The sequence below is a fragment of the Acomys russatus genome, chromosome 16 (assembly GCF_903995435.1).
Source record: "Acomys russatus chromosome 16, mAcoRus1.1, whole genome shotgun sequence".
In the NCBI taxonomy this organism is placed as follows: domain Eukaryota; kingdom Metazoa; phylum Chordata; class Mammalia; order Rodentia; family Muridae; genus Acomys; species Acomys russatus.
The window spans coordinates 3,627,722-3,639,732 of record NC_067152.1 but is presented as its reverse complement, the minus strand read 5'-3'; the positions used below and the strand labels follow the sequence as shown (position 1 = coordinate 3,639,732).

The following is a 12,011-nucleotide window of genomic DNA, read 5'->3' as shown; positions in this document are numbered from 1 at the left end:
GGAATGGCTGGGTGTGAGCTGGACACCAGCGATGTGGAAGCCACAGATAGAGCCGCCTTTGCCTCCTCTCTCCCTCGTGACAAACCCTAGACAGTATATTTTCTTTTCTTCTTCCTAAGGGTCTTGAAGCTGGACCCACTCAAGATCAGGAGCCTATGATAGGCTGGTTTTTTTAGACAGCACATCTCTCCTGACCCAACCTCTCAAGTCACACACATGTTCTGGGCTTACAAACTTACTTCCCGCAGCAAAAGATCCACTGGTGTGCAGCCACACCCTGCTATAGGAAGAGAAGTCCAAGTTTACTTTCCCAATGGGCACCTGATTTAGGGGCACCAACCCCAAAGAGACACCCCAAACCCCTCATCCCTCCCAGCAGCCACTCTGACCTTATCTGGGAACCCTAGTGCCTCTCCCAGCGGCCATTGCTATGTGCTAACCTGCCCAGCTCATGTCTCTCAGACTGTAGGGAGCCAGGCATGGAGCCCTGGGGAGGAGGTAGCAAAATCAGGGGCCCTGATTTTGTTCGGGGCGCAGGGGGGGTGGGTAGCCTAACTCCCCAATCCCAACCAGTGTGGGTTGTGGCTTTAGACCAGTTCCCCTCATTGAAGCCAGTAAGCCTGGACCATTCCTCCCCTCCCAGGTCTGAGCTGAAGGTGGTGGTGGGTGGGGTATGGGCATTGGGTAGGGGGCCTTCAGAGCAGGCAAGGCCAGCAGGTAAAGCCCCTGTGGGCACAGCCTGTGCCAGGCAGAAAACTGGAGGAGCACAGAAGCAAAAGACAAGAGGCTGTTTGGCAGAGGGTTCTGTTGGTCTCCCTTCTCGTGGTCCCCTAGGTCCTAAGTCAAGAGGCTGTGGCTTCTGGGCCCTGACTTCCTGCCTCAACCCCCACTCTCTGGCCTGACCCTTCTGCCAAGCCTTTCCTTCCAGACTCCTGGGACTCCAGATGAAGAAATAACAAGCCTTCCTAAGAATTCTCTTGCCCAACTCCCTTACAAGCCGCAAAGATTCCTGAGAGCCCATTAACCAAAGAGTCCGGTAGGAGTCTCAAAGTCACCTCTAGGGAAAGTCTGTTACTGTGGATGGCCAGGGACACAGGACCAGGCACAGAGCATCTGTTAGAGCTGGCTAACACATTGAAGCCAGGCTCAACCTCAGCTCTTCTGTGTAGGATCCTCTGAATGCCCCGTATGGGGCCCCTGAGCCACCTGCATGGGTTACCAAGACCTCCGGGATTCCAGACCTCCGGAAGAGTCAGTGGCTGGAGAGAGCAAGGCTTTGTCCCGCCCCCACAGTTGACCTGGCTTTGGTCAAGTTCCAGGACTTCCGGGTTGGGGCCCCAGGCTACAGCACAGGTGGGAAGGAAGAGGCAGATGCCCTGGTTTTGGAAGACACTCAGGAACCAGAATTCTTAGCAGAGAAGCCTCGAGGCGCAAGTTCAGTAAGAGCGCCAGGTGTGTCATGCTGTCCCCTGCCCAGTCATCAGTGGAAGATTTTCATATGGCTCTTGTCTGTTTGCCTGTGGGTATCTAGGGCCCGGTGCTGAGTGACAGTGTCACTGTGGGCTTCCACCTGGGATCACAGCGGATGCTCGGCACAAAGCACGCAAGCAGTGTGTTTGCTTCACCTCAAGAAAAATAGAAAAGACGGCGTCCCAGATGTGCTCATGTCCGTAGACACCCAGGGTGTGCGGTTCTCCTTTCTTGGCTATGGGGGCTGGTTTCCCTCCCATTCTGGCAGTTTCCACTACGTGTTAAGTCCCAGGAATTGTGGGCTGAGAAACAAGCCCGGGAACTGAGATCAAAGGGCGAGTGACGGGACTATGGGACTGAGCTCACGGCCAGCTACATTCCAGACTTTCCTTCCCGTCTGCCGTGGGCTGACAATGGAGTTACGTAGAGGTTTCCCTCCAAGTTTGTGCTTTTGGAGCTTGGGGACAGGTGGGCACGTGGCAGCCACCATCCTGTCCTCTGTAATGTGTGGGGACGTGTGGGTTCGGAGCTCTCCAGTTGGTTGGCGTTGGCCTCCGCTAGGCACAGCTCCTCGGTTACTTCTGGACTGTAATGAAAAAGAAGAGTTAACGATGAAACCGCGCTGAGAACACTAGGACCCCAGGTCCCCGATTTAAAGAGAGGAATTGTCTCTTGGTGGGAAGTGGTAACCAGGAGGGCAAAGGCAGGGACGTCGTTGGTTTGGGGCTCCCACCAATGAGAAGACTGCGGCCTTGATGATTGGTTATAGGATGGTCATGTGACACTGGCTGGACCAATTAAAATCAATTCTTGGACTTTTAGTCTTCTGTTAGAGGCATTAAAAAAAATTTTTTTTTTTAAAGACAGCGTCTCACTAAATAGCTTTGGTTAGCCATGTAGATCAGGCCATCAGCCTCTGTCTCGCAAGTAACTGAGATGAAAGGCAGGAGCCACCACAGCCAGAACAGAGGTGGTTGATTTTCCCAAGTGCCCTAGGGCTGTCCCTAAACTTGCTGATGCTCGCATCCACCTCCCAGCTGGCAGGAGGCCCACTTACCATCTTTGTACAATGACAGCCTAATTCCTGGGCTGATTTGCATGTTTGCCTTTCCCAGGACACAATCATCCCTGGTGATTGTCACTCTGGCTTCCAAGTACCTAGATGCAGCTTTGTCCAAAGCCAGAGCATCCCATCCCAAATATCCTTTTATGGAAGTTACAAATTTCCCTTGCCAAATTGAATTCAGAAGTTGTCTGGGGGTGGGGGGCATGGGGGGCGAATGACAAGGAGCAGAGCATGCAGCCTGGGACATGCTAAGTGATATGGAACCCATGCCTCAGGCTGCTGGCTCCTGCGACTCGCATGCCTGAACACCCACCAGACCGCACCCTAATGGAGTAAGCTAAGGGTCAGAGCTTCCACAGGAAGTGAGTGGAGACCTGACCTCCCAGCCCAGGCAAGCTGACGAAACCCTGCATACTTGCTTCTCCTCAATAGACAAGACTGCCCATGACCCCAGGCTCTAAGCACTTCCGGCTCCTAGGCCAGCACCTCCCACACAGGGACTTGAACTGGGAATCTAAAAATGCAGAGTCTGGGCTGGCAGTTAGCACACTATGGGAAGCTGCTTTCTTAGCATCAACGAGGCCCCCCCACCCAATCCCATCCTCAGCACTGCCAAAAAGGGGAAGAGTCGAAAATGTGGATTTCCATTCAGCACATTGTGGGAGAGTCTAAAACAGCCCCAGGCGATGCCCCTGCAGCGGGACCCACACAGCACATTTTGAACAGTAAGATCTTTAGAAGAGATGCTTGCTTTGCTCTCTAAGATAAGCAGGAATGTCCCTGAGTGTCCCATGCTTGGGAGAGCTCTGAGATGCACACTCTCAAAGCTATGGCTGATGGTGACCTCTGAAAAAGATTTTCCCCTGGGACAAGCTCCCTGGACCAGCTCCAGGTACTCTGCCTACCCTGATTGCCCAGCCAGGAGGCCTATTCATCAGCATCCAAAGCTCTCACCGTCTGTTATCCAGAGAGATGCTTGCCCAAGCCCTCCGTGATGGAGGCTTCTTCTCTGCACTTTACACTTGAAAATGCACGGTTCAGCCAAATGTGACACCGGCCCAGGTCCCAGGCCGTCAAAGTTGAGGTTGAAATTTATGGCCTCTGATTCCTAGGCCAATGCCCATTCCACACTCTTTTCTATTAATCCATAAGTCCAGCCATAAGATGAGTCAAAAAAACATATCCTCACCTAAATGGTCCTGACCGAATTGAAAGGCTATGGCTACACCCTCAGTACTGGCCCTGTGTCTGGTACCCTCGGTACTGGCCCTGCATCTGGTACCCTCAGTACTGGCCCTGCGTCCGGTACCCTCGGCACCGGCCCTGCGTCCGGTACCCTCAGTACTGGCCCTGTGTCTGGTACCCTCAGTACTGGCCCTGTGTCTGGTACCCTCAGTACTGGCCCTGCGTCCGGTACCCTCAGTACTGGCTCTGCATGCCGGGTTCCCTCTGCTCCAGGCCCCTGTGCCTCCTTACCTGTGAAGTTGACAGTGACAGCCACAATGATGATAACGATGCCCAGGATGATGAAGGTGATGCTCATCAGCCGGGCCAGGCGACCCAGCCTCCGTGCCCCATCCAGGTCCCCCTGCTGCCCACTACTCCGAGACTGCAGAGAGAGGGCAGAGAAACCTCTGGAAATTTGTCCATCAGCCATGTGGGCATGGAAGCCATGCAGTGGTCTTTTGAATTGGCACATACACCCCACCTTCCCTGCCACCCAAAGTCCAGCACGCTCCTTCAGGGCCCGTGACCTGAGCTTCCTGCAGACCCCTCTCCAACGGGACAGCTGAGCAAAGGACCAAGCAATACCAGGCGCTTCCTCTCAGGGTAGTGACAGGGCAGGGGCAGGGTGGCAGTGGCAGTGGCAGTGGCAGGTTACAGAGTGGAGATCCAGGACCTGAGAAGGTAGACAGGTCCAGTAACACCTGCAGGAACACAGGGACCCGTCCACAGCCACATGGGGACTGGAAGGCAGCCCTGTGTCTTTCTTTACTCACAGCATGCCTGGTCCCCTTTTTCTGTGGCCTCCTCCTCACCACACAAGCAAACAAAGGCACTGGCCTCCCTCCTGCTTTGTTCAACACAGCCCACCTTTGGGATCCCTCAAAGAAAGCCAGGCTGAGGTGGGACAGCTACCATCTGTGGCTCACTTCCCAGTGAACTTTATTTCTCTGGCACTCAGTGAAATCTGGTGAGACTGGGTGGCTGTGGATGGAGTGGAGGGACAACAGAAACTGTAAGGACAGGGAGGCCCCTGAGTAAGTCTTGGCCGCCTTCATAGGAGCCACATCCAAACACTTGCAAGGGTGACCCTGGCTCCCTCCTAGCATGGTGTAAGATTCTGTGCCAGCCTCCACGTTTTCAGAGTCCTTGAGAGTCCCTCTGTCCCTCTGGGGCTTCATGCACATGTCAGGAATTCTAGGCCACCCAGGCACAGAGGGTTAACCAGGGTGTGACTGCTTTCAGGGCCACAGGCAGACTGGAGGCCTTTTCTCAGTATTTTATACTTGAAAACACTAGGTTCAGCCAGACAGGACGCTGGCCCAGGTCCCAGGCCATCAGAGCTGAGACTGGACTCGTGGCCTCTGACTTTCAGGCCCTTTATACTTCCCTTTCTATTGATCCAGAAAGTCTGGGCATAAGAAGAGTTTGACGTCGAGTTTTGTAGGGTTTTGCCTGTGCTCTACAAGCACTTTACGACTGAGCTATATGGTCATCTCTTTTTAAAAAGTGCGCGTGTGTGTGTGTGTGTGTGTGTGTGTGTGTGTGTGTGTGTGCGTGCGCGCGCACGCACGCGCGCGCGCGTGTCTTTGTACAGGGTCTTGCTAAGTTACCTGGTCTGGTCTTAAATTCATTCCATAACCCAGGCAGCCATTCAGTTGTTGAACTCTCAATCCTCCTGCCCCAGCCTGCCAAGTAGATGGAGTTCCAGGCCTGCACTACCAGGCCTAGCCAGATATTTTATCTTCTAACTTACGGAGGCTCAGGACATGTGCAGCAGCAGGGGCATGCAGTCAAGTACCGTGATGGAGGAGTAATGATGGTGGTGGTAGTGATGGAGGATGCTAGTGATGGTGATGATGGTGATGGTGGTGGAGGTGATGATGATGATGACAGTGGCTAACTGAGCCCTTACTTTCACCACCAGGCAGCTTGCTCAGGCTGGAACCTAGAGACCTAACCCAGCCTCAGAATCATCCTAGCAGAACGGCAGCTAATGCCCCACTTTCCTCACTTAATAAAAGAGCTAAGGGGGCTGGAGAGATGGCTCAGAGGTTAAGGACACTGGTTGCTCCTCCAGAGGTCCTGAGTTCAATTCCCAGCAACCACATAGTGGCTCACAACCATCTATAATGTGATCTAGTGCCCTCTTCTGCCCTTCATGTGTACATGCAGGCAGAGCACTGTATACATAATAATAAATAAAAATCTTAAAAAAAAAAAAAAAGAGCTAAGGGCCAGAGATCTGGTGTCTCTTCTTCCCACTCCCGGTGCAGGTATCCCCACACCTGCACTAGTGTCTTGTCCTCTGTTCACCTCTCAGATTCAAACCCACCTCCTAACTTCATTCCACCCCATGTGTCTGCCAGGACAGAACAGCATCCACCTGCCCCTTGTTTTCTGCCACTCCTCTCACTGGCTCACACCCACTTATTGGCAACAGCTGCAGCCCATCATCCAAGCCACAGCTGTTTGCTTGTTTCTTGGTTCATTTGAAACACTGGGGATTGAACCCCAGGGCTTTGTGCACGCTAAGCAGTGCCCTACTGCTGAGCCACATCCTCAGAGCCTCCCCGCTAACGTGTTTTCTCTCCTAGCCAGTTCCGTTGTTGCTCTGCTTTCTAACATCCTTGTACCTGCCCTAGCTCCCCCTTTTACCTGAACAGTGGCAATAGCCTACTGAGGACCCCTCTGAGTATGATCTCTGTTCTCTTCCATTCCATTCTACTGATATATATATTCACACACACATATACCTGGCTCCGTGTCAGGACCCTAGGAGGCTGCAGTGTAAAAACAGTCTCAGTGTATAAGCCTGGAGGCCTTACAACCCAATGGCCTTCTTTTCCATCACACACACACACACACACACACACACACACACACACACACACACACGTGAACTTGCAACACAGAAAGTGTCCAAGAGGAGACACACAAGACTTATGAGAGCTCATAAAAGAGAAGAATCAAGGACTTCTGGGAGGAAGGGCTGCAGTGTCGATGTGAAAGATGGATACGAACTGCATAGATCCCTTCTCTAAAGGAATAAGAGTGCCACGTGCAAACGGCCTGTAGGGAAAATGTGCACGTGCTCAACAGTGGCTGCCCGAGGAGAGTACAAGGGGCCAGATGAAGGCCAGTGTGCCTGGAGCTGACAGGGTGGGGATAAGAAACTGTAGGGTGGCAAGTGTGTCAGTCTTGGTTACTGGTGTCTTCCAGTAACTTCCGGAAGCCAGAATGCAAGTTTAAGAAGCAGCTAGAGCTGGTAAAGGAAAGGCTGGGCATAGGATGACTGGAAACCCACTTTGAAAGGCCCCTCTGTCTGTCAGTGAGGATAGAATGGAGGTGGAGACAGCGTGGTGTGGCAGTGTAGGCCCATCATCCTAGCACTCAGGAGACTGAGGCAGGAGGATCACCAGTTAAAGTTTAGCCTGAGCTCCATAGTGAGCCCCTGTTTCAAGAATGATAGTATTTTGTTGTGGTGGTGGTGGTTGTTGTTGTTTTCCGAGACAGGGTCTCTCTGTGATAGCCTTGGCTGTCCTGGACTCACTTTGTAGACCAGGCTGGCCTTGAACTCACAGCGATCCACCTGCCTCTGCCTCCCGAGAGCTGGGATTAAAGCCATATTCCACTACACCCAGTGATAATAATTTTTTTTTTAAAGCTGGGGAGATGGCTCAGATCAGAAAGTGCCTGCCTTGCCAGGTCCACGGCATCCGTGTTGGTATGCCTGAGCACAAGGTCCAGAATTTTAAATCTGCCTGTGTCTGTGTGAAAGTACGTCACGTGTTTGAGTGGCTGAAGGGCCCAGGAGAGGGTGTCAGATGCAGCTGGACTCACAGGTGGCTGTAAGCTCCCCAGGGTGGGTGCTGGGAACTGAACTTAGGTCCTCTGAAAGAGCAGCAGGTGCCCTTAACTTCTGAGCCACCTCTCCAGCCTCTGCACAAAGTTTTATAAGGAAGCTGGAACTTTAAATTTAATGTGTGTGTGTGTGTGTGTGTGTGTGTGTGTGTGTGTGTGTACACCAAAACTTAGAAAACGACAAAGAATAAAAAGAGTGACTCAAACGTGAATTAAAATGTATTCACTAAGATCTGTAATGAAAGATTTGTAAAACAGTTTAAAATTAAATTTGCTACTCCTCCCAAGGACCCAGGTTTGATTCCAGCACCCACGTGTTGGCTCACAACCTTCTGTAACAGTTACAATGGATCTGACGCCCTCTTCTGGCCTCTGAGGGTAATGCATGCATGTCCTGCACAGATAAACACACAAGCCTAACACTATAAACACAAAACTGGCCGGGAATGATGGCACATGCCTTTAGTCCCAGCACTCGGGAGGCAGAGGCAATTGGATCTCTGTGAATTCAAGGTAAGCCTGGTCTACAAAGTGAATCCAAGATAGCCAGGGGTTTGTTATACAGAGAAACCCTGTCTCAAAACAAAACAGAACTGGGCTGGCTCGGCTGCGCATGCCTGTCAGCCCAGCATTGGGAGAGCAGATGAAGAGTGAGGTCTTAAACTAATATACTAGCCAGTGTAGACAAAACAGTGAGCTAATGCCGTGAGAAACCTTAATACCAGCCAGTATAGACAAAACAGTGAGCTCGAATGCCATGAGAAACTTTAATCCCAGTCACTCTGTGCTGCCCCAGGCGTGATGAGCCCTGACCTCCAGTGCTTTTATCCCTTTCCAGTCTCCTGCTTCCCCCAGTCCCACGTGGTTAAATCCTTCCACCATTCAAGGGTCTCTCTGTGTAGCCTTGGCTGTCCTGCATTCACTTTGTAGACCAGGCTGGCCTTGAACTCACAGGGATCCGCCTGCCTCTGCCTCCCTGAGTGCTGAGATTATAGGCTTGTACTGCTGTGCCTAGCCTAACAAAGGATTTTCAGTGGGGACAAAACCAGACTTGAGTCTGGGGAATGCAAGCCTCACTCCAGCACAAGGCTAGACAGGTCGGGGGAGACTCACAGACCTGAGAGGAGTAATAATCTGAAAAAGAGCCCAGCCCAGGGAAGTGAGGATGCCGGAGGTCATACGGAGAGTAGGAAAGAGACTGTCTGAGATGATGTGGACGTCTTAGGCTTGATTGATGGAGACATGGAATTGAGATGCCTGGGCACTATGAACTTGTCTAAGCTTGGGACCCACTCATGAATCCATGTCACCTCCAGACACCTGGATGGGTAGCCCACATCACTAAATCTGTGACCTCAGTGACTAAGCAGCATTTAGAAGAAAGAGGAGCTGACATAAAGGTTCAGGGGGTTTCCAAGTTCAAAATTAGCAGATTTATGGCTATCAAGCATGGTGGTGCGCACTTGTAATCCCAGCTACTCCAGAGTCAAAGAAAGGAGCATCAAACATTCAAGGCCTGCCTGGACAACTTAGCAGGGCTGGCCCTGTTTCAAAACAAAATCTTGGCCGGGCGGTGGTGGCGCACGCTTTTAATCCTAGGGCTTGGGAGGCAGAGGCAGGCGGATCGCTGTGAGTTTGAGGCCAGCCTGGTCTACAAAGTGAGTCTAGGACAGCCAAGGCTACACAGAGAAACTCTGTCTCAGAAAAACAAAACCAAAAACCAAAAATAAACAAAATAAAATCTTGAAAGGTTTGAGGAAAATTTTTTCAGTGGCCAAGCATGTGCTGGACAAATAGGTTCAGTCCTCAACGCTGCAAAAAGAAAAGATGGGGGGGGTCGTGGTGGCGCACCCCTTTAATCCCAGCAGAAGCAGAGGCAGGTGGATCTCTATGAGTTTGAGACCAGCCTGGTCTACAGAGCGAGTCGAGGACAGCTGGAGGCTCTGTCACAAAGAGACCCTGTCTTGCGAAACCAAAATAAACAAACAAATAAATAAATAATAATAATAGAAGGAGAAACTCTGAGGTAGCCTTGGGTGGTTTCTGAAGGACCCTAAGGTGTAAGTCTTAAGTGCGGGGCACAGGAGCAGGACTGGGGTTTACAGTGAGCCCAGTCCCTTCTTCACAGACCCGCAGCTGAGCGTGCAGTAAAGGTTCAGGACCACGGAGAGAGATTAGGGCGGCAGCATGAAGAAGAGGAAAGATGGTCTCCTCCCTTTCTGCCTCTCCTCTTATGCACAGAGACAGTTCCCAAAGCTCAGCCAGCCACATGTGTGTCTTTGGGCCTGAGGGACACCAGCACATGCCCCTGGTTGGGTCTCAGCACATTTGCCCTCTAAGTAGATGAATGCACAAATGATCAGATCTAAGCATTTAAAAAAAAAAAAAAAAAAAAAAAAAAAGTGTGCCCCTGCAAGAGAGGCAGGTCCATTGATAGGTGCGGTCCCCAGCTCCCCAGGATGGTCAGAGTCCTGAGTCCTACCCCCAGCACCATATAAACCAGGCATGGTTGTGCACGTCTCTAATCCCAGCACTTGTGAGGAGGAGGCAGGAGGATCAAAAGTTCAAGGTCAAGCTGGGCGTGTTGGTCCTTTAAATCTAAGCACTTAGGAGTCAGGGAGGCAGACAGCTGTAAGCTCAAAGATGGTTTGGTCAAGCAGCAAGTTCCAGGCCAACCGACACTAGGGAGTGAGCCCCTGTCTCACAAGCCAGGCTGGGATACGTGACATCCTATGTGGGGACAGGGGAAGCCTAAAAAGGATATCACTATGGATCTGTGGGCACTGTCATGTGTTACAGGCATAACCCACAAGGAAGTGGCTGGCCCAAGGCCACCACCACAACTGCAGGTGGGGATGCCTCCACTAGAGGCAGTAATGAGATGTGAGACCTGATTATTTTCAAGCTGAGATAAGTCAGAATTGCCCAGCCACATGGGTTTTTTTCCTTTCCTCTGGCCTTGCAAAGTCTCATTTAGTGTCAGTAAAAACAGTGGCCACTTCCATCTATTAAGCGTCTACCATATGCAAGCTTTTTTGGGGGGAGGGCGGTGAGATAGGGTTTCTCTGTGTAGCCCTGGCTGTCCTGGACTCACTTTGTAGACCAGGCTGGCCTCGAACTCACAATGATCCTGAGTGCTGGGATTAAAGGCGTGCGCCACCTTGCCCGGCTCTATGTGCAAGCTTTTATGCAGATGCTGCACTGTACATTAGCTCACTCAGTCCTCTCAACAGCCCTGTGAGATGGATGGTCCCATTGTTGCCTCTTTTAAAAGTAATATTTACTGATTCTTTGAGACAAGGTCTCATGTAGCCCAGACTGGCCAAGAGCTTGCTGTGCATGTGGCTGGTGTTGATCCTAACTCCCACCCTCCTGTCTCTGCCTCCCAAGTGCTGGGACTAAGAGCTTGTGCCACACTCCTGGCTGGTGGCTTGTTTATCAGTATTGCTCACAGAACGCCCACCTCCTGGGGTCTTACTTTGCTGGCAGGAGGCATCGCTACACTAACATAGCCATTTCTCAGTCCGCCCCTATGTGTCAAATCTGTCTCACAGGAAAGAAGGCAAGAGGTGTGGCTGGTGCGAACATGGGCTCTCATTCAGCGGCCAGGCTGGGTTCCAACCCCGGCTTCCCACTCACTACCTTCCTGTCTCTGCACTTCAGGGGCTAAGTGAGATGATACATCAAAATGATTTGGAACTGTGCCTAACGCGTAGTAAGCATCCGTGGATTTGGGTAACATCATCCTTCAATTTCCTCATCCCTGGTCCTGATGCTTTCCTTGGACACTCATATCCACAGCTACATTCTACCCTTGCCAATGCTTTTCTGAACCCCCAACACTTCCCCCAGCCTGTTATGCTTGTGGGACCTGCCCTTCTCTGAGTCCCCACCTGTGGTCTCTGCCTCTCATCCAAGGTCATTATCACTCCTCCTTGTCTGAACCTACTCCTCTGCGTGTCACCTGAGCCACTCTTGCCCACATCTGCTCTGCCACCTGGCCCTGGTATAATAATGGCACCTCTTCCACTAAGAGCCCAGTGTCTATAAAACTGCACTTATCGCTGGAGAAAGTCCCACCATCATGGAAGCTAATGGCAGCTTTCCACCTGTGGCCTCTAGCCTCAGCAGAGCTATTATTTCTCTCTGTCCTTGGTCCCCTCCCATCCCCTGTGCCATGAGGCCCCTTTTTCTCAGCAAATGGAGACACTGCCTTTCACTCCCTGGGAGCTCCCTCTCCTCTGAGTAGTTTTCCCTCAGGATCTCTCCTCTCCAGGGGCCACACACACCCTTTCTTTGTCTATGCCTTTCCATGCAAATATCCAAAATCTAGAAATGGCTAGCCCAGCAGACAAGCCCACCCTCCCTGAACTAACCTCTCTTGCAC

The 12,011-nt window shown here is 51.7% G+C and overlaps 1 protein-coding gene across 1 annotated transcript in view; it reads right to left on the bottom strand.

Annotated features, from left to right (window-relative positions):
- Positions 1-1,758: 1,758 nt before the first annotated feature.
- Trarg1 (trafficking regulator of GLUT4 (SLC2A4) 1) overlaps positions 1,759-12,011 on the bottom strand; it is a 16,115-nt gene continuing 5,862 nt past the window's right edge. Inside the window, exons 2-3 of the mRNA XM_051157999.1 lie at positions 4,013-4,145; positions 1,759-2,056 (exon numbers count right to left, since the gene is read on the bottom strand). Coding sequence (XP_051013956.1) covers positions 2,046-2,056; positions 4,013-4,145 — 144 coding nt within the window. The 3' untranslated portion in view covers positions 1,759-2,045. The remainder of the gene's footprint in view (positions 2,057-4,012; positions 4,146-12,011) is intronic.